Source organism: Anarhichas minor, unplaced genomic scaffold (assembly GCF_050575085.1).
Source record: "Anarhichas minor isolate MPS153535 unplaced genomic scaffold, ASM5057508v1 ptg000003l, whole genome shotgun sequence".
In the NCBI taxonomy this organism is placed as follows: Eukaryota; Metazoa; Chordata; class Actinopteri; order Perciformes; family Anarhichadidae; genus Anarhichas; species Anarhichas minor.
Window position 1 is genome coordinate 14658778 of NW_027466449.1, and position 20666 is coordinate 14679443.

General features: G+C 43.1%; 2 protein-coding genes and 1 long non-coding RNA gene across 7 annotated transcripts; 2 read left to right on the plus strand and 1 right to left on the minus strand.

The window, feature by feature from the left end:
• The first annotated feature begins 4315 nt into the window (after positions 1–4315).
• Positions 4316–10713, plus strand: hmga1a (high mobility group AT-hook 1a). Of its 5 annotated transcripts, none has more exons than XM_076099671.1 (5): positions 4316–4348; positions 5351–5469; positions 6432–6512; positions 7906–7965; positions 8648–10713. In XM_076099671.1, exons 2-5 carry the CDS (start codon positions 5371–5373, stop codon positions 8705–8707), a joined length of 300 nt encoding a protein of 99 aa, XP_075955786.1. In that variant the 5' UTR covers positions 4316–4348; positions 5351–5370; the 3' UTR covers positions 8708–10713. The 5 variants fall into 5 exon arrangements, with proteins under 5 accessions (XP_075955786.1, XP_075955763.1, XP_075955778.1 ...); XM_076099648.1 differs by lacking the exon at positions 4316–4348 and adding an exon at positions 4419–4631; XM_076099663.1 differs by lacking the exon at positions 4316–4348 and adding an exon at positions 4419–4601.
• Positions 10714–10824: 111 nt separating this feature from the next.
• smim29 (small integral membrane protein 29) lies at positions 10825–14777 on the minus strand. The gene is made up of 5 exons (XM_076099631.1): positions 14629–14777; positions 13798–14161; positions 13616–13641; positions 13380–13485; positions 10825–12356 (listed from the first exon to the last, which is right to left on the minus strand). Exons 2-5 carry the CDS (start codon positions 13903–13905, stop codon positions 12288–12290), a joined length of 309 nt encoding a protein of 102 aa, XP_075955746.1. The 5' UTR covers positions 13906–14161; positions 14629–14777; the 3' UTR covers positions 10825–12287.
• Positions 13969–19481, plus strand: LOC142957720 (uncharacterized). The gene is made up of 4 exons (XR_012956152.1): positions 13969–14217; positions 15955–16044; positions 17658–17816; positions 18491–19481. It is a non-coding gene; the product is annotated as an uncharacterized LOC142957720 (long non-coding RNA).
• The last annotated feature ends 1185 nt before the right edge of the window (positions 19482–20666 follow it).

Sequence of the window (20666 nt, forward strand, 5' to 3'; positions counted from 1 at the left end):
TGTGTGCTTGGCTGTCAATGCTTGGCTGCCAGGAGACACGCTTGACAGCCAGAGCTGAGGTGAGACGTGTGGAGAGGTATGAACAGAAACACAACAACACCTCACCGGAAATGGATGTCTTCAGAGGAAATCTGTTCACGGTGGACGGTGATGGAACTTCCCTGAGGTGTAAATAACCAGTGAGAAATGTCTTTTAAGGGAAGGGGAAGATATTTTCTGTATGTACAAGTATCACCACAAGATGGTGGCATTTCTCAGAGATGCTACATGGTGTTGGCCTCAGTGTCATTTGGCAAATGTAATCTGAGTCTGCCACCTATTGGTAAAGACAGCAGACTGCCTTTTATTAACCATGATCACAGATACTAACTATACATCTAAAAGTACCGAAATAGCTCAACTTAAGTACATGAAACTTGCAAAACAAAATTACATTTGAAATGTTAAATATTACATAATTAAAAAGCTGCTGTAGTAAAAAGAAATCTGTCATGAAATAATTGCTGTCGGCTTGAGAGATGCTGCACTGAAGCTGACCCTGACCTCTGACCTCCTTATGGAGGCACCAAGCAAAGAGAGTTTGCCTCTAGGGATTAATAATAAAACTAAAGAGGGAATGGTGTACGATTTGAATATTGTGTTATGCAAAAGCTCCACAGTATGCATGATTCTTCACAGTAATATACATGATTGATTGGAGTGGATGTTATTAAAAATGATTTCATTAGTTAGAAGAAGAACGTGAGCAGAAGCACACTTTCATATCTACATATTAAAAAAAGAGAGAGATCTATGGGCATGTAAAGGCTGCTGTTGCCAAAGGAAGTTTCAAATATGGCACTGTTTTCACCCTTACAAATTTCACAAGCTTGAGTCACAGTATGACTGATGCACCCGCTAGATCTCAGTCCAAAAAATCTCAGGATGTGGATATGAAACTATTTGAAAATGGAGAGTGGAGCGTTGACTCAGTGACCGACGTACGGAGGTGAAATTAGGTAGTGTATGAGCTCCCTATTATCCCTAAGGGTGTCACATAAATACAGGGCCGTGTCCACTAAACAAGCAGCACGCGCTACTTCCTGTTTGTGTGAGTCAGATACTACTCATGAGCGGACTGAATCAGCCGGGCCCCATCCCCCGCCCACTAACCTCCATCCGCCCCCTCGCAGAAATATAAAAGACACCCACACAAATATTCCCATCTCCGCCCACCTTGCCTTTCAACTGCTCCCACATTTGTCCTCTCTCACTCCTGCTCCTTTCCTTTTTTTGTTTTTTTTTTACTCTAAAGAGGGAGGATGTGAGTGCCGTGTGTGTATGTGTGTGTTAGTCATGTTCAGGCTCATCCAGGGCCAACAGCAGCACAAGCAGGGGGAAACCCAGGCTCAGGCAGGAATAGGATGTGTTGTCCACATCTGTTAGTTGGTTTGGCTGCAGCACTCTTGCGGTTTTACGCAGCGCCTAAAAATGGATCACTAGAATGAGCTGGAGAGCGTGCTGGAGAGGAAGACGGATGAGCATATTGGAGGGGGGGGCAGGAGGACATAGGTGGGGGGGAGCATGCCAGTGGGCCAAGACCCCCCTGATGGTTAATGGGATTCTGTCTGCCCTGAGCCGCTGCAGAGTTCACGTGCCAGGAGACGTATCTGAAGAGGGCGTCTGATGTGGAAGTGTTTGTCTCTTGGGAGTCTTGATTAGCATTTAAATCAACGGCTTGTTCCGTGGTTTTCTTGTGCCACGAGTGGAGATCTGGTCATTCCTTTACAGAAAACATTTTTTAATCAGCCTGTGATAAGAGGCAGTTTGCTGATTTAGCGTAACCTCAGTTCAAATCCACCAACTGATGTCAAACTGTTTGGTAATCCTGATATAACTGATCTCAGATTAAATCTCACTACTCAAAATCCAAGAGCCAAAGTGACTAGTGGACAAGCAGTTGCAGTATTGATTGAGAGTGGAATTCCATGAAAATGTTGACCTGATTACACACGTAAGATAAGACGACCGTTTTTCTAAGACGTTCCATTCCGTCCTATCATTTCTGTCCTTGAGAGTGACAGACAAAACTGTACTGTACTCAAATTGCTGACATGTCCTGTATCTGTACAGTGATAATAAACAGTTATTTGCAGCGTTTGCTCATTGTCGATCATTAGAATGAAGAAAATATATAAAATGATGAGAAATGCTGCTTCGTTATAACTTTCCAGTGTCTGCACTGATTATGCAACAAAAAGCTAATATCAGCCACATTGTCAAGTCCCCACATTGGTCTCCAGGTGGTGCCAATGGTTGAGACGGACAACATTCCTCACACACACACACACACACACACACAGAGTGGACCTATTTCCCTGTCCCCATCCCCGCTCCGAGGGGCTTGGTATGGCAGAGATGTGTGAGGGTGTGGGGGATGGGGCTGAAGTAGTTGTGGAAGATAGAGATGAAGGAAGTGAATAGAGTGAGAAATGGGGAGGGAGGGGGTGGCATGCAAGGCGAGCACATGCTGAGCAGAACATTGGACTCATTGAGAAAAGCGCGCTCTCCATTCTTGCCCCATGCAATCCGCTTTTCACTAAACTCCCACTCCCTCTCGTCATGTGCGTATACAGTATATTGATATCTGTCTGCAGATGAGCAAAGGCTTTGGGCTGACAACGTGATTGAATGTTTTTGTTTACAAGTTATTTAAAGTCCTGACACAACGGATGGAGAAGTGAAATACGCACAGATGATGCTAAACTTTTTGGACCACTCTCAGGTCACTATACATTCTCGGTATCTGTTTTCAATTGCATAGTAGAGGTGCCATCGACTCCAGATGGGCAGTTTATTTACATCAGAAACCGTGGTGTGAAAGTACCAGTAGGCGGTTTGATTAGAGAACAGTTCGGAGCATCTGTACGTTCACCATGTCTCCTCTGTATCCCCCACAGCCATGCAATAGACATCGGGCCCGTTTCACATGCAAAGCGGTCACATCAACACCGAGTGGGAATAACATGAAGGGCTCACCTGTGTCTATATGAATGAAAGAGGTAGAGGTAGTTTATTTTACTCATCACTTGACCCAGAGGAACAAATGATGTCCTTTAGAGTCGGGGCACATAAACTCACTTATACTCAGGAAATAACTTTATGGTAACACACCGTTGGCGTGTAATCAAGCGGCTTCATTTGTTGTGGATTTGTATGAAGTTTTACTGAAATAACATTTACCTCATTTGAATTGAACACTAAGCAAAGAACAGAGGAGTATAGGCTTTAGTGCTCTTTTATTTTGTGTATTTTCATTTTTTCCCAAAAATATTTGAACACTATCCCCGTCTGTCAATCGTTCAGAGTATTGAAAATACATCCCACGTTTTTTAAGTCAGTAACTTTGACTGAGACTTTTTAAAAGGTTGTTGAGTTTACTTTGAAAGACTCATTGAGATTAAAAAGTGGCAACAAAAATAGTGAAAAGACAAAAAAACAAAAACACATCATGCATCAAAATATATATTCTTCTGTAGTGTGTGTTGTTTTTGTGCAGGTTGAAAGGGTGGATAAACTATTTACAAATCCAAAACAAAAATGTGTATCAAAAGCCAGATATGCGATTAAGAAATCATGAATAACATTTAAAACAGTCAAATAGAAGATTCAATCCTATAAAACAACCAATAAAACACCTTAAAATAGCACAAGAGCGATCTATGACACCTTATAGGCCTACTTCTACTCCACTACATTTCAGAGGGAAATACGTACTTACAGATACTTCTTACTTTGATACTCAAAAGTACATTTCTGCTGACTTACATATAGCCCACTTGCCTACATTTACTTAACATTTTAGACACGCCTGTTTTGCATTGGAGAAGTTTTAAATTGGGGTGTTGCTTTTACTCAAGGATCTGAATGTGTCTTCCACCGCTGGCTTTAAGAGGAAAATAACAAGAAATGCCACTCTGAGTTTAAAACCGGCTTGTGTTTACATTGGGAGGGGGGGGTCATAGTTCACTCACCATCGCTGTGGAGACTCTGGTATGTACTGTTGAGCACATAGCCTACATACAATAAGTGACCATTGTAATCATTCCTTGCATAGCAGAAAGTATATTCTGCCACTTAAACACGTGCTTTTTGGTATTTTGTTATCAAACTTGTGGAATAAGAAGGATGTCCTCCTGGCTCCTCCACTGTTGGTGGCCCATTTATCAAATATCCGCCCTCCCATGAGGGCGGCTCTTTAAATTGCCTCAAAACCCCTCCTGCCTGCCGCCTTTTTTCGTTATCTGCTGGAGACAAGACACACGTGCTATTTATAGGACGCCGTAGGAACAAACTTCTCAACCTGCTGGTAAGAATTTTCAAGCTGACTTAGTTAAAAAAAAATAAAAAAATCAACCCCGTCCTCTTCTTTAATTCATAGCGGGGTCCTTATTTAACCCTGCACGCTCTGGGATTTCTAAAGGGGCGGGCTGTGCGTCGTCTGACGAATAAAAGCTGTAGCCTATAGAGCCGTTCAAGGCTTTTTAACCGGGTACAACCAGCCAGGCTTAAAGGAAACATTAGGTCTTAAATTCAGAGCAGCGATTACAGCCGAGCGATAGGTGAGTGCAAGACACGCAGCGGCATAGCCGGTAAGATCTTTTTTTTTTTTTTTTGCATGCTCGATAGAAACAAGAACCGGATTTTATTACATTTTACAGCGCTGGAGCTCGAGGTGGGGTTGCATGCTTTAAACGTGAAGCCGCCTTTTGTTGAGGGTCCGGGCTGTTACCGCCGCCAACTAACCCAACGCACCTCGCTCGGTTGTATATATTTATATAATTTTTTATTTTTTTTTCATAACGTGTCCATGCAGGCTCGGTTTTACCTGGAAGTCTCTTCCCGAGCACACACACACACACACACACCAGTCATTGTATGGGTCGGTGTTTGTGTGTGTGTCTCCGGCGTGCATACATGCTGCGAGATAGTTCCACGCGCAGAGGCCGACCACAGCACACAACAACTACAGTAAAGGGGAGGGGGCTCTAAACATGGTCGGTGTGCGGGGAAGGAGCAGCGGGTTCAGCCGTCTTTTTGCAGATTTGTGCGACCGCCGACGGAGTCAATCCCTTGTTTGTGTGGCACCGTCCGCTGCGTGAAGGCGCACACATGAGACAGAAATAGACCTGGAAATAAGCGCGGATTAATCTGAGTTAAACGCGTTACCGTTGTGCGGTCAGTCCGCTCATTTTTTTTTTTTGGGTTTGTTGTTGCGGTCAGTGAGTTTAACAGCCCCCTGTATTTTTTTTTCCTGTGAGAACTTGACGTCGTGCTGCTGCAGGCCTGACCCGTGTGATTTATTTCCTAGGTCTGAAGAGCTGAGGAAATATGAGCGACAAGGGGACAGTCTCGCCGAAAGAGAAGGAGGCAACAGAGAAGAGGGGGCGTGGAAGACCCCGCAAGCAGCCCCAAGTAAAGACCTCTGACGTAAGTAGTGCCAATTTATGCATTAAAGTGGGTCATTGCATCCGGTTTGTGTTTCACGAGAGTGTCTGCGACCTGAAACGCAACAAAAGGTGGGCGTGTGCACGAAGAGCAGGAAAGGAGTTGGAGGTGTTTTTTTTTTTTTAAACCAGGAAACAAAAACAAGTCCTCCGGTCACATCTGTTCCATTTAGTGCTCAGGTAGATGTTGTTGCAGGTGAGGTGCTCGTGCATATCCGTGACATAAGCCCCCTTGCTTTTCCACTGAGCCACACTGAATCACGATATGGGCTGCAGCGAGTGACCATTTGCTCACCCCCATGTCGTCGTAAGCATAGAAGTCGACACCAAACTTCCTGTGTGTCTTGACAGGTTTGTAAGCAACCGGTAACCCAACACCTTTAAACCAGGTTTCACCCCCCGCCCCCCTCCCCCTATGACTCCCCTCTGCCTGTCATGTAATGGATGACAGCAGAATGGCTCATACGGCTGTCACTCAGCGAGGTGCCGTTTCAGTATTGAATTGCTCGGTTGCTATGAGCTGCAGTTGTAAACACTCCTTCAACAGGAGAGCGGTCCGCCGTGACACGGCTTGCAGCCACACATGATCACATGATCAAGGCTCTGAATTTACCTTTCATTTTGGAGTCGATGGTAATCCCCCCCCCCCTCCTCCTCCTCCCTCAGTGGTAACTTGGATATTCCCCTTTCTGCACCTCAGTGTAGTTGCTTTAGTTTTAGTCAGAGTTTACTATTTATCAACCAGTGTTTGTCTTCATGAACACTTTAGTTGATAACAGTTTACGTAGTTTGTTTCTGTGGTTCTCATGCAGCTCTGAGCACCTGTCAAAGTTTAACTTTACGTCTGTGAGAGTATTGCATGTAACTGTAAAATGTTATCTGATGTTTCGCCGTACGCTGATACTTTTGCGGCATGCTAACTATTTTCACCGTCGTGATTGTCAGGAACCAAGCGGCTCCCCGGCTCCCAAGAGGTCCAGAGGACGGCCGAAGGGCAGCAAAAACAAGACGGCCACCAAGGGCAAAGTAAGTCAATCCCGCCATGTTGTGATTTCAGCATCCTGACCCGTAACGGCAGGCACAGCTTCACGACCACTTCCCTCTTCTAACCCTTGATTCCTCTTGGTTGATGGACCGCTTTAACACTAGCTAACCCCATCCTCTTTAAAAAAAAGAAAAAAAAAAGACGTCCTGCTGTTACTTGTGATATATCGGTTGGCTGCAATGTAGCTGCCCCCCACCCCCTCTCCTGGTGTCAGAAATAGCCTGGCTTGGGTTTCCCATTGTAAGGACCTTGGTTTACTGCCTTACTTTTTTTATTTTGAAGTGATGCTCTACCCTATACTTCCTGTCCTCCAGCTTCCTGCAGCTTGTCATGCACAGTTTGGTGCAGGTGCAGAGGCCGCAAGCCTGTTTCCGAGCTGACACTAAGCACCCCTCCGCCTCCACCCAGCACACAGCCCTAGTTCTTCTCTACCCGTCGTCTCCATAGCAACAACTGATTTTTTTTTTTTTCTCTCTCTCTCTCTCTCCCCCCCGCCCCAACCCTCCAGCTCCCCCGTGTGCTCAGTCTTCACTGCTATGTATGGGAAAGAGAGAGAGAGAGAGAGAGAGACGCATATACATGTATGATATAGGTTTAGCCTGCAGAAGGCTTGTGTCTCCGCTCCGTCCCACCAGCTGTCTCTGAGCCTCAGACCAGGTGGCCGGCGAACTGGAGTGCCCTGTGTGCAGTTCCTGTCGGCCTTCCAGATAATAGCCAATGAACCCAATGCCCCCTTTTTCTATCCGTCTCACTGCAGAGGTACGACTGCCATCTGCAGGCAGCCGGCAGCAGAGCTCTGTGGAAGATTTGGCTTGTTTATACCAAGGGGTTCCTCAACCTTTAGTAACTTAAGGCCCACTTCTTGACTGTTTTCCAAGGACCACCGTAGCCAGTAAATGAGAGGGAGAAAACACAACATGGCGCAACAAGCAGAGAAAATAAACTGGGCTGTAAATATGCTTAATGCCGGCTGAAATGGCTAAAATAAAAAACCTGCTTACCCGTACTTATCACTGCCTGCCATTATGATTAATGTAGTCGTATATTTTCTCAACAGTCTTGAGAGCTTTGGCACAGGGTTGTCGCCCATAAGTTTGTTTGAGAAAGCGTCGCTGCATCTGCGCTGCTAGCTAACGGTAACAACAAAGGTTTGTCTCTACCTGGTGCGACTTGGTGATAGTTGAACATAACTGCTCATTGAAGGTTTGATTCACTCTTCTCTACTCGTGAATTCTTCAGCACATTTAGATGTAAAAAGCTTTGTAAATTGCTAAATAAAAAAAGTTTTGAACTGTTATCTAACCGTTTGGCAGCAGCTCTTGCAGGCCCACCAGATGGCGCTCTGTTAAACGTGCGCTCTTCTTCTCCTCGCAGAAGGCGGCAGCACCAGCCCCGGCTGTGGGGGGGAAACGCAGAGGGAGACCTAAGAAGGAGGTAAGAGTCCTCTGACGAACAGTTCGACATCAGGGCTCGCTTTTGTTTTAAACCATTCCGCCCCGGATTGAATTATGCTTGGAATGACTGTCTGCAGGGCGAAAATTGCATTTTCCTAATTCCCCTGCCTGCATCCTTCCTCTCCGATGAGTCATTTTTTTACTCATCAGCTATTTGTGTTATGGAGTTTGTTCATTTTGGAGCAGCTCTGAAGTCTTTAAAAAAAGTGTTCCTCGTCCAAATGGTGAGTCTTTTTTGTAACTGCAAAAATGAGTTGCCGTAACATGTGCAGCGTGTTTTTAATGGAGGAAGAAATGTGCACTCCTTTAGTAGCATTGTGTCATGTGCATGAGCGGTCGGGGCGTACTGTTGGAACAAGCCTGGATTGAATTAGTCACAGAGAGGAATGACCCGAAGTTACCCTCTTCATTTTTATGAATGAACATCTTGGGCAGCAGTGAGTGTGAGCAGGAAAAGCAAGGGAGCAAAAACAGGATGCCTCATTGTGACTCACCGCTCTTATGAATCACATTTCACTACAGATGGCTCACTCTTCCCCTGGGTCTTCTTCATGCCATAGTGGTTTATCAGAGAGATTTATAATAACATTTTTGTTTTTAAGGGTGGTGTTTATTACAAGTAAAAACATGCTTTTTTATTTTTTTTTTTCTTCCTGTCCCAGGAGAAGGAAGAAAAAGCATCCCAGGAATCATCTGAGGAGGAAGATGAAGAAGACCAGTAATTACAACGCATGCTACCTCACTCAACATACTGACTTACTGTTAACCAGAACTGGGCTGTATCTCCAACACCAGGTGCCACCACATGACCACTGTTCACGACAAAGCCCTCTTTGCCAAAAGGAGGGTTAAACACAGTACAAATATCATGCAGCCGCACTGGATAGAACGATGGACCTTTTGCTCAAGCATAGATCTAAGAATTACATGAAAGGTAACGGTCCTTTTCTCAACACGTCATGTTATCACGAGTCTTTTATACTGGACAAAGGTGTGCTCAGAGGAGCATGGACATTTCAGTTTTTCCCCCTAAAGATGGTTTGTAGGACATTTCCTCTGCTTAATGTTACTTATTTGTTGAACCTGCATCTGAGATGGTAGGGCATATAGATTTCTTTCCTCCATGTTTTGTACTGGACAAAGGTGAATTTTACCTAAACTTTTTTTTTTTTTGTGTGTGTGTGTTCCGTGTGAAGTGGTTAACCCATCCTTTGCATCGTATTATAGATGGAGTTGAGCTTCAGCGTTTAAGATGAGATAACAGGCGGTAGGGGTGTATTTTTCCCGCTTTTTAAAAAAACAAAATCTGCATTAACTGATTTTTGCCCCATCCCACCAGTAGAGCAGAATCCTCTTCACCACCTTTTACCCACATCCTGTCGGACAGTTCAGGTCTCGTTACGCTTCTCGAACTTCCTTCAAGGTCCTCTGCGTGTAGTTGGGAGATGTAACGTGTATCGTTAGTCTGATTACTTACTGTTTTTGTTCCTTCGGGTTACATACCATTTAAACAAACATGAGTGTGCTGCTTTTCAATAAAACTCAAATCTATTTTTTTTTTTTTTTTTTTTTTTTTGGGTATGTGTTTTTAAGGATAGTAGGCAGAGAGCATCAGTGTCATTTCTTCAGGGAGCTTTTTACGAATGCCGTCACATCGGCGTCTTTGTCCTCAACATGGTGTCTTTGTCTTCACGTGGTCCTCAGTTTCCACGCGCTCACCCAATCACTCGCAAGGCAAATTGCAATTGGTCAAACCAGGAGTTTGATTGTAATGGAGGATAGTTGGTGGCATTTACTATCCAACAGGGCTGCAAGTATGTTTTTCATTCCATCGAGCTCTCACTGCTTCACCTAGCTCGGTCCTTCTGTCATCACCTAGAACAGTAATCTACTTAAATAGTCTTTTGAAGATGTGTGTTGTTCGCTGTCTGCTACAAGGAGAGGAAAAAAAAAAAAAGTTTGTATTTCTAAGTGTCAGGGAACCTGCAGTCAGTCCTCTTAACTGGGTTTTTTCCACACACCTAAGCTGCTACAACCTCAGTTACGAACCCGGAAAACTGCAAACGGGCGATACAAGGCCTGGAATTTCATACCTCACTCAATGGCTTACTTTACAGTGTAATTGCATTTAACTGGTTTTTTTTTTTTAATGTAACCTCTGGCATGAGTTAGAAAGATGTTATTACAAAGGTTTTTATTTTAACCTGTCATGGTATATCCAAGATGTCAAATGTTGTGATTGTGTGCTCACACGCAGCACGTCTTGGCTCGTTCATAACCGGAGCTCGCAGACCGGTTAATGTGTGAAGCAAGTCAGGGAGACCTGTCAGCTTGACAACTGTGTTCGCTGACTGTGGTAGACTAGCAGGTGTGTTTTTATTCTTCTGGTGCACTGAAATGTTTGGTTCAGATGTTCATGGACTAATGTTTGTGATGGACTGGCCGCTCTTTTTCCACTTAACTGTCCCGTCGGCCGCCGTGTGTTCGCCACACGGCGGCCGTACTCATACAACGGTCGTTTCACGTATCTTTCCCAACATCCTCAAACTACTCTGGACAATATCGGTATCATTTTTACATGCCAACATCCGTTCATTTATATACTGTCAATAGGATGGGATCATTCTTTTTAATGTACACCGTATATAAATGTACAATGTCTATATTTCTATGGTGCCCTACAACAATTTGTATCAGAAATGGTCAATAAAGATTTTTTCTTTGTCAATGTTTCTGTCATGCATCCAGTTTTTCCACCCAACACCCCACTAGACTTGCAGGTGTGCATCGTAGTCCTTGATACCATACAGACTAATTGAGATGCAGATGACAATGAGCATAAAGACGAGTCTTATCACTTTATTCATGTTTAAATGACGGTGAAACTTTTACAGTGCTGCCAAATTCACATTTACATCAGTAGTTCATTGACTTTTCACGTGCAACCCGAACTCTGTTATACCAGTGCAAACCAATGTAATGATTGGATATTAATATAGTTTCAATTGTGACGAACCTATTTCACAAATTAATTTGTCTTTTAACACAAAATATAGTCTTCAGATAATTCATATAAAATGAACAGTGAGTTGTAAAGATGACCAGGGAGCACGGAGGAACATGTTCAGCGATAAAAATATTGTTATCCCAAATCACAAGTGAAACAATCTATAAAAACGCTCTCATTCTGAAACGCATCTAGATGTGATGCATAACATCAAGTCCAGGCATCATCTGTCCAAGACATTTATAATCCTAACCAATAAAGGTTCCCCTTAAAGAACACCTCATTGTGTTAAGATTACATTCCCGACTGCAAAGGCAAATGAAGGTTACAATTCGTCCAGAAAAGAAACAGCGAGCGAGGTTTCCTGAGTGCTTGGTACAGTCAGACCTTTGGCATTCATCCTCAGCTGGAGGTACATTTTGGTTGGTGCCATGCCATTAGACAGGACATATTCAGGGCACGAGTCACAGCTCATTTCGTGGATGTGAGGGGGTTGGTGTTATTAAACCATGCCATTGATAAGAGTCATAGGATTTGGCTAAACCAAAGAAAGATCCGGGGCGTGGGGAGGAAATTAAAACCAAAAAGGGCACGTTTCAATGTTGGACTCAAAATGAAACTGAATGGTTACCCAACCCATCTAAACTATCTCATAAATCTCTCAAATCTATCTTTATTTGAATTTAAAAGTCATACTATAGTACTTTATGTCAACAAATGCAACCTGAAAACTGAAAGCATTTAACCAAAGAAGCCATATTGGTTTTTAATGCACTGCAAACAACCTCTTCACAACAACCTCTCCAAACTTCTCACTGCAAGAGTGATGACTTTAAACTAGTGCAGAACATTCAGACGCTCACTACACCGTCAACACTGCCCCCAAATTAAAGTCAGTGCAAATGCCTACTGCAACCCACAGGAACATAACCGCCTGCCACATGCCGCCTACTCCAACAGTATGCATGTAAACAGCAGAGTAAACCCACAGGAGCCTTCATCTTTAGAAAGACTGCACATCTCTTAACTTTGAGTCATATCAGTGAATACCACCGTAAAAAAAAAAAAGAAGGTTTGAATAAATATTTTCAAATAAATTAATTAATGGCACCGTGTCTGTTACAGGATTGGAACCACAGAAATGAACACTCGTGCTGTACATAAAACAGGATGGATAACGGCAAACGGTGGCGAAGATAAATCAGACAAACAAAGATTGTCTTGTGCGTGACTTCAAGAACATGGCTGAAGCTTGTCTCCACACTGAAAATGTTCTGTGCCGTGGTTTACCGCCATCATGCATTGACATCTTTGGTCAGAAGAGGGCGTCGCTGCTGATAACTTCTGGCCCAGCCTTGTACAATCTGAGGACATAAAATGTTCATCTTTACAACATTATTTGTAATGAGGATATGTAAACTGTTGTTACTGTGATAAAAGGGTCGGTTCAAACGAATCACACGCAAAAGAACAAGACTGTCACCTACCGAGTGGTGTCAAGCAAGGACGATTATGTAAGTGACCAAATGTTGCGTGATTTGGGTGAACAGACCCTTTAAGGACATAACAACAGTAGCCTCTTTAACTAATACATAACTGTATTTGATGGTATTGTTCTTCCCTTTTTAATATTACAACAACTGTGGAGTAAAACTTAGTGAACAACTTTACCCGTGGGCAACACTGCCACCTAGTGTTTCCCATGGCTCAGTGCATTATTTTTGACTTGAGTTAACCAGGTCAACCATTTCACGTCTGTAGTGTTATTCTATCTATAACCAGCTATTTCTATTTCTTCTATTTCTAAACTAGAGCATTTATACCACCAGGAGTATCAGAGGAACTTCAGACTGATAGATTTGGTTTTAGTAACTACTGTTAACCGAACATAAACATTGATTCTAGGAAATAGGTTTGGGAGAAACTAAAACGAGCCACCGACAGATATTGTGAGGGATTTGAGGCTTGCAAACAAAACGAGTAGTGCAACTTTTCTACTATATTACTACAACCGCTACTATCACTTTACTTTCTATTGTACTTCTTGCAGCCAGGTTTCTGCATGTGTGGGGGAGGAAGTGACTGACCAAATGAGGAACTGATGTGCTGTTATGGCACAATAAATGACAACCACACAGTTTAAAGAAACACACTCACTGGAGAGAACCAGGCGACCATGTCTTTTGTGGAAATATCAGTTGTGTTAAGATCCGACATGCTTAATGCTAACCCTCTACATTTAGCAATAATAACTTGTAACTACATTTTCTAAGTAATGATCCCGACTTCGATGCGATTTCCCAATGACTCGTCCCACTCGCATTCAGAAAAATGTCCCAGAGAACACGAAACTCCAACAGTTCTGAAAAGCAAAGGGTGCATCCTACCCTTGTGTCCTCCTCCTTCCACAACATCTCTTGCTCCACTTCATTCAGCTCCTCTGATGGATCATATGTGTAAACCGGTAACAGCTGATGACGGAGTCTGTCGATTCTGCGGGACGAAACAAAAGAAATCCCAACATCGATTTGATGACTTCCACTGGTTCACAGAAGCGAAGCCATCGGGTTAATCAGAAAAGCATTGTGCCATAGAAATCAATGTAGGTGTATTAACAGCCTACCTCCTTTTCTTACGGATATACATGACCTGAAACAGACAAGAATTAACAACATTACATGTACTGTGTTATGACGGTGCCTTTTAATTTTGCCTACGTTCAACTTTGCAGCACGTATACACGCTTTCCAGCAAGTTAACTTTGCGTGGGTCGTCCTACGTCAACCAACTCAACGTGCAACTTACCACAGCTGCAGCTATTCCAATAATGGTGATGAGGAAAAATGGCACCAACACATAGCTGACTGCCACATCTCCATCTATGATGGCAGGGGGCTCAGTGGTGCTGTTCATTGCATATGATCAGAGGAGGAGGAGGAGGAGGAGGGGGAGGGGGGGGGGGGGGGGGGGCTGCTCGTGCAGGGCCTCTACAAACACCCTCCCTGTGTCGGACAGTGTGCAGGGCCTCTACAAGCAGCGAACCCCCTCCCTGTGTCGGACAGTGTGCAGCGGCTCTTTCCTGAAGCGGCCCCCTTGTTGTTCATGCCTCATCCTCGTCGTTCATGTGACTCCCACGTGATATCACTGCCCTTCCTAATCAGCGACGAATCTGACGAGGGGCACGGAATGAAAATAATTTGCACACGAGCATATCAAGGAAGTAACGTTAGTGAAGACCTTTTTTTTTTTCTCCAAATAGGCACAACTAAGAAAAGGCTTTGCGCATTCAAATTGGCCAATTCAATACAGTATAAACAGTTAACGTCTTACTAGCAAGAACCGTAAAAGTAGCATACGGAAATACCACCACTGCTGTCAATGAACTTTCCCTTTTAAAAGCCCCGCATTGACCTAACGGCTACCCTTTTACTGTATTCAATGCTATACACCTATTAACGTAATAATCATCGCAAACGGTTACCGTTAGCTGCTCCTGTAACCGTTAGATGACACAGGTACCAATGACAAGTTGATTTATCGCAGAAACAAGCCCCTCCGCGAGACGAGGTTTATGTCTAACGAGCTACAAAAGACCTGTTTATCGTATTAGATCAATTTGAGTAAATTGTCACTCACTGTGCGGTGTGGAAAACCTCTCTTTTGAGAGACGTTATGATGTGTTTGTGGTACGCAGGCAGCTGTCTTCCGTTAGCAGGTTAATAGCGTGGCACCGACGGCAGCACTTCCGGCCTGAATCTGTCACAATAAAAGCACCATGACCACACATAATTTCACGAATTCTACGTCAAACAAGGCTTCCCCTCTACATGTGTTTATTATTTAATTTGCATGCAATTTTAGTCCCAATCACGTCGTGCATTTGGTGTCGTGGGGAATTCCAAATCCTTTTGAACCACATCTGGAGCAAGCATCCCAAAAATAACAGGATCTGCTATCGTCACAGCATCTTAGTTTGTTGATATAGCAACTGAGTTACACTGAAACAATTTAAGTTATTTACTCACGTGCTAAAGAAGAACTGGGACTGTAATATTCTTTCACATTGGAACACATCACATTTTGTGGTGTTTATTTTTCTCACAGACCAATAATACATCAAAATAAAGACAAATAAAATGCTCAACACACCATGTTGTGTGTTGGTCAAACATCTGTAAATCATCTCATGTAATGTATGGTGCATAGGGGCAACGTGTAAAGTCACATCTGCTGGAGTAATTTAGAAATTCCTATAATTCTTGATAAATGCATGCATGACATAAAATAATCCAGGGCTGCTGCTGTTATTATCATCACCAACATGTAAGATCATTGGCTGTACATGTTAGTTAAGTTAGTTAATATGGTGTTTTAATTTTACTTGCTACAGAGTAGGAGCAGGCAGATGCAACGTCAAGTGCCCATCTGTGGTAAATCCGTCTGCGCATGCTCAAGACTGAGTGCGGTCCTCCTCCTGCAATTTGATTGGCTGTTTGCCGAGCACTCCTATCGTCATTGCCTCGTAATTGGCGAAAACCTTTCCTCTACGAAATAAGTGGATTGTCGTTAACTGTCTTCAAGCACCGATTTGAATGTTTACCTCTTGGGGAATCATTTGAGATTAAACATCTCGGTGGCCACCATGTCAAACTAAACCGCTGTTGAAAAAATATTCAAACTTTTGGAGTGTAGCCTACTGCAGGTAAAAAAACAGACTAACTGTGAGGTTGTGAGAGAAAACGTCTCTTTGCCTCCCATGAGCTGGGCAAACAGAGCTACCCAAACGGACAGCCATTAAATAGGCGAGTTTAGTAGCTTGCAGCAAATTGTATTATGTAAATTGTGTTATTTACCCCATTGTTGACAAAGAGAAGCAGGAGTTAGAGGGCAAACCAGGACTTTCTGGTCCCATTTAAAACCGTTAATTCCATGTTTATTTTTTTTCTCAAAAAATCCTGGAAGAAAATTCCAAAACGAAAGGGACTCCATGAGGTTTTGAAGAAATTCCCACTGAGGCTACCGTAATTAACCATGTCACATCCATCCATCCAGGTAAGATGAATCTATCTCCTGTCTTTTCAAAAGTTTTAAATACTCTCTAAAGCTCTCCAGCATAAAAGGAAGGCAGGTCAGAACTGAGCTTACTGGTCTGTGACTCTTATTAATATGAGGGATGTCACTAAATGATTTATGTATGAGAAAACAACATTGCTGGATGAATGAAAAAGGAAGAGGCATAACTATTTCATTCTGGGATCCTTACCTCTTGTGGGACAAAAAACTTTTGAGTCTGAAGGATGCATCAGACTCGTTGTTACTTGTTTGGAAAGGCCATTTGACCTCAAATGCACCACATACTGGAATATTCACAGCTGAAATCACAGCATCTTTGCTGTCTCGATTTCTTATCATTGTTTTTAATATGCAGTTTGCAGTTTGAGATGAAATTGAAGGTGTGAAACAGCAGCATGGAATAGCCCAAAAGTAGCTTTATTGAATCAGTCTAAATGTCAGAAAACACGACTGTCAGTAGATCAGAGGAGGACATGTTTAAGAGAAACAAAACAACGTAGTGATAACAACGGAAATTTGTTTTATTAGCTGTTTCTGTCTGGAAAAGTCCTGAGAACTTGATGGAGTTTTGAACATCCAAGAACAATTCAGTGCAATGGAAACTGATGAGGTTGAACTGAGCTTGACAGAGCTTGACTTTTACCACAAAACGTTCACAGACCACTTCACTCATCGGTGTCCACAGACACACAGAAGCAGCAGAAAATAATCCTCATCAAGATGGAGAAGAATCCTCGGACTCCTTTCTTCTTTTCCTTCCTCTTGGGGTCACAGACCTCTGCAAATTAAAATTAAATAAAAGTGCTTTGATCAACTTCGAAGGAATAACTGGAGATGTGGAGGAGTGGTGGACAGTTTCCTACCAATCATGTGCGAGGAGTTTATACTGCTGGAGGAGTCGGGAACTTCGACACTGTCCCAGTCCACCAATGAGCTCGTTTTGACCCGATTACTGATGGACTCCAATACAAGACCACTGTCATAACTGATGTTGTTGACAGTTCCCAATATGTGGTCTCTATCATCCTCAGCCATCGGAGGGTTGGTCATGTTGTTCTGCACAGCCTGGGGACTACACACACATACACACACACACACACACACACAGAGTCATTGTTGGTCCATACATACAATGACATTATCTTTTTGAGGGCAAGGGTGTGCCTGCGTCAGCCTAGGATCCACTACCTAACATTTCTCACATATTGTTTCCACATGCGAAAAAAAGTCCAGCTATCTCATGCAGACGAGATGCTGACGTCAACAGTTTTAAAGTCTGACCTTTCACGCCCTGACTCCAGCTTTCTGGTTGATAACAATGTTGTCTCTCTCTCTCTCAATACGGCTAACATATTAGCCTATTTACGCGTCTAAATAATAATTTTGAGCTATTAGAGTTATTAGAAAGATGTAACCATTCTAAGTATCGTATTTGAGTGTGACTAAATGTACTTAGTTATTGAAACAGTGAGATTTCTAGTGTTTGAACAAGTAACTGGCCCATTGAATGTTTGTGTACATTAGGTATGCACGTGATCACTGATTTAATACTGCCTAACTCCATGTGCCTTTTGTTTTACCCTCATCCGAAGGTTTAGTGACCAGAGGACACGATGGTACCTGATGGAGCTACTCAGTTTGGTGGCTTCTTACCTCTGCGTGGTCTTCTCAGCTGGCAGAACCATAATGACGCCTACCGGCAGCTGCATGGGCCATCTACGAGAGGGTGGGCATGATCAGAGGTTCCACAGGTAAACAAAGACGCATGCACTCAACAAATAGTACGCCCGTGAAATTTGTTGTTCAGATATATTGAGCAATTCCCCTTTTACAAGTGTGCCGAGTAGAGAGCAAATGTTTCAAACTGATAGTCCAACAAATATGTGCTTACGACCACACACCTAAAGAAAACATATAAATCATCAGCTACCTGTGATCAGCGTTGGTCTCTGCAGTGTCTTTGTTGCTGATTGCTGGGCTCCAACTGGTTCCAGCGGCTAAAGTTTCATTGCTACCAAAGGATACATTTACACTTTTATGATCATGTTCAAATTGCACATAAAGATACACATTCGACCAGCCAGTAAAGGATTCTACAATGACTACTATTGTCTTGATACCCTGTGTGCCAAGAAGAGGGCCTAATACACACTTACAGGCAACTGTTGCCGGTGCTCCTTGTTATGAATGGATGGGCCAGGATGTTGTTTGGGGTAATCCTGTTCCTGGGTTCCATCTGAAGCATTTTCTTTAACAGCTCAACACAAGCCTTCCTGTCAGCAGCGTCTGCACTGTTTGTTTGGTGCGGGCTGAGGCTGAACTAATTTAAAAAAAATTTAAAAAGACATAAATCGGCCAAAATCACTCCCTGTCTCGTGATTGACTATTTAGTGGCAGCATCTACTTGTCAACCTACTGTTTTCAGCTCGTCCAGAGAGGAGAACCGGTGACTCCTGTTTTCCGAGGACTTGATGCCTGTTGCAGCCTGGAACTCCTTTGGCGTCTTAAAGAGGACAACATCTACTTGAAGTGTCTCTTCATCAAAGTTAACGCTTTTATACTAACGGCAAGTTATCTAATCGAGGATAATTCATGTTTGGCTATTTAAGCCAAAGAAGGGTGAAGTACTGTACCATTAGTGTCCATCGCAGGAACAGAAGGCACTTGCGACTTCCATGATAGAACCGCCCAGTATTTATTCCACCATTCAGAAGTCTCTTAGGAGCTTCACCCAGGAGGTCGACGATGAAACGCAGCTGGAGACAAAACACAGCAGAAACGTCCTTATTGACTACTCTAACATGCTATGATGGTGAATAAGGTAAAGATTATACCTGCTAAACATCAGCATAGCAAAGTCTTACAGAGCCACTAGCTGTGGAGTATTTGTCTTCTTACCACTTTGTTTGGTGCGACTGCTCTTAGAGCAGCCAAAGTATTAAAGATGCCTGACGTGTCAAAAGAAATATTACTACATACGTTAAGATGGACGTAGGAATGACCCCGCAGTGGTACTGACCGTATCATACTCGTGTGTCCCCGGGAAAAGTGTGAATCCGAGGAGCAACTCGGACATTACTACGCCAAGAGACCAGATGTCGATGCTCTCAGTAAATGATAGGCCCAGAATGATTTCAGGTGACCTGATTGTGGAAGAACAGCGACGTATGAAATGAAGAACATTGTCATGTTTACAAGCATGAAAATACAACTGTGGACATGGCATAAACCGTGCACCCCTAAATGAGAATGCACAGAATCAGTAGAAGGATGCCACAGCAACTTGCACGTGGGCCCTTGAATTCAACAATTTCCCTTCACTTGTGCTGTATAGAAAGCCTATTAAAACTAGACTCTGTTTCAGGAGGCTCGGCATGATGTTTGTTTGCTGATCTTTTTAAAAAGCTGAAACATGATACTGGGGTCTTCTAATGCTTACATACCACACTATTCTGTTCAGTACAATTTGACCACTTCATCGTTTTAGCCAAGAAACTATGATAATTGTTTTGTTAACATGAAACAACTCTGATGAGAATTTGGAGCCGGGCACAAAGCTGCAACTCAGGTATATCAAGTTTCTTTTTTTTCTTTTTTTTTTGTAAAGAGCAATGGAAAAAAAACAACTTTGGGAAAATACATTGGGAATTTAAATCTAGTCTGACAGAAGAAAATACTGCAAATACACTCCAGCAGAGTAGTGTCGTGTCAATAACTGACAGGAAACTTGAGTCCAAGCAATTCTAAATCAAAGGTCTGAAAGTCTCACCTATAGCAAAGAGGCTGAACACGCAGATGAGGCGAGGCTTCGGATGTCTCAAGACTTAATCCAAAGTCAATGACTTTCACCCTGAACGGTTGTGTCTGATGATCCACCAGCAAGATGTTGTCCAGTTTTAAATCTGTATGGATCAGGCCGAGGCCCTTCAGGGCGCCTAACGCTGTGGCCACCTGCAAGTGAAGTCAAGTCACAGAATAAGAAGGATGTGCCCGAGTGGAAAACGGACAGAGCTTCAATTACTGCTTTCTATCTGGTATCCTTACATCTCTGATGATAATCCTTATGCCATTAAAAGGCATAGGGACGCATTCTCTCTGGGACATGTATTCATAGAGGCTCATATCCAGCTTTTCAAAGACCATGAAGGTCTGGTCACGCCTGCAGAACCATTCAAGACATCTGACGATGTTGGACTTATCAAGGTCCAAACATCTGAGCTTTTCCAGTATGAAAATCTGGGGATGAATTACAGTTTGATTACAGTCATCAACCTTTTATGCGATGGGACTTATAAAAACTCAATCTCCTTAGTAAAAAGAAAAGTGAATAGTGATCACCATAAAGCAGCTCACCTCCCTCATGTTGCTGCGCTGTGAATTTCTTTGTTTTAAGACCTTCACAGCCACAGTCTCTTTCGTGTCCCATTTAAAACATTGGACGACGTGTCCGTAGCACCCCTGGCCCAGAACATTCAGTATCTGATAGTTTCCTGAGATTCTGTTTGTTGGATGTTTATTTGCCATTTCTGCAAAGAAACCCCAAAGCAAAGTGTGTATCTGTTTATTCCAATTAGATTAGATTAGATTAGATGAGAAAACTT

What these genes read in the sequence shown, in the direction of transcription:
- smim29 (XM_076099631.1), bottom strand. Translation starts at nt 13,905, where the DNA reads ATGAACAGCACCACTGAGCCCCCTGCCATCATAGATGGAGATGTGGCA. An exon ending in TTGGAATAGCTGCAGCTGTG is followed by an intron (nt 13,642 to 13,797) that starts GTAAGTTGCACG and finishes TGTCTGTTTCAG; the next exon opens with GTCATGTATATCCGTAAGAA. An exon ending in GGAAGGAGGAGGACACAAGG is followed by an intron (nt 12,357 to 13,379) that starts GTAGGATGCACC and finishes TTATGTCCTCAG; the next exon opens with ATTGTACAAGGCTGGGCCAG.
- hmga1a (XM_076099671.1), top strand. Translation starts at nt 5,371, where the DNA reads ATGAGCGACAAGGGGACAGTCTCGCCGAAAGAGAAGGAGGCAACAGAG. An exon ending in CCCAAGTAAAGACCTCTGAC is followed by an intron (nt 5,470 to 6,431) that starts GTAAGTAGTGCC and finishes CGTGATTGTCAG; the next exon opens with GAACCAAGCGGCTCCCCGGC. An exon ending in AGACGGCCACCAAGGGCAAA is followed by an intron (nt 6,513 to 7,905) that starts GTAAGTCAATCC and finishes TTCTCCTCGCAG; the next exon opens with AAGGCGGCAGCACCAGCCCC.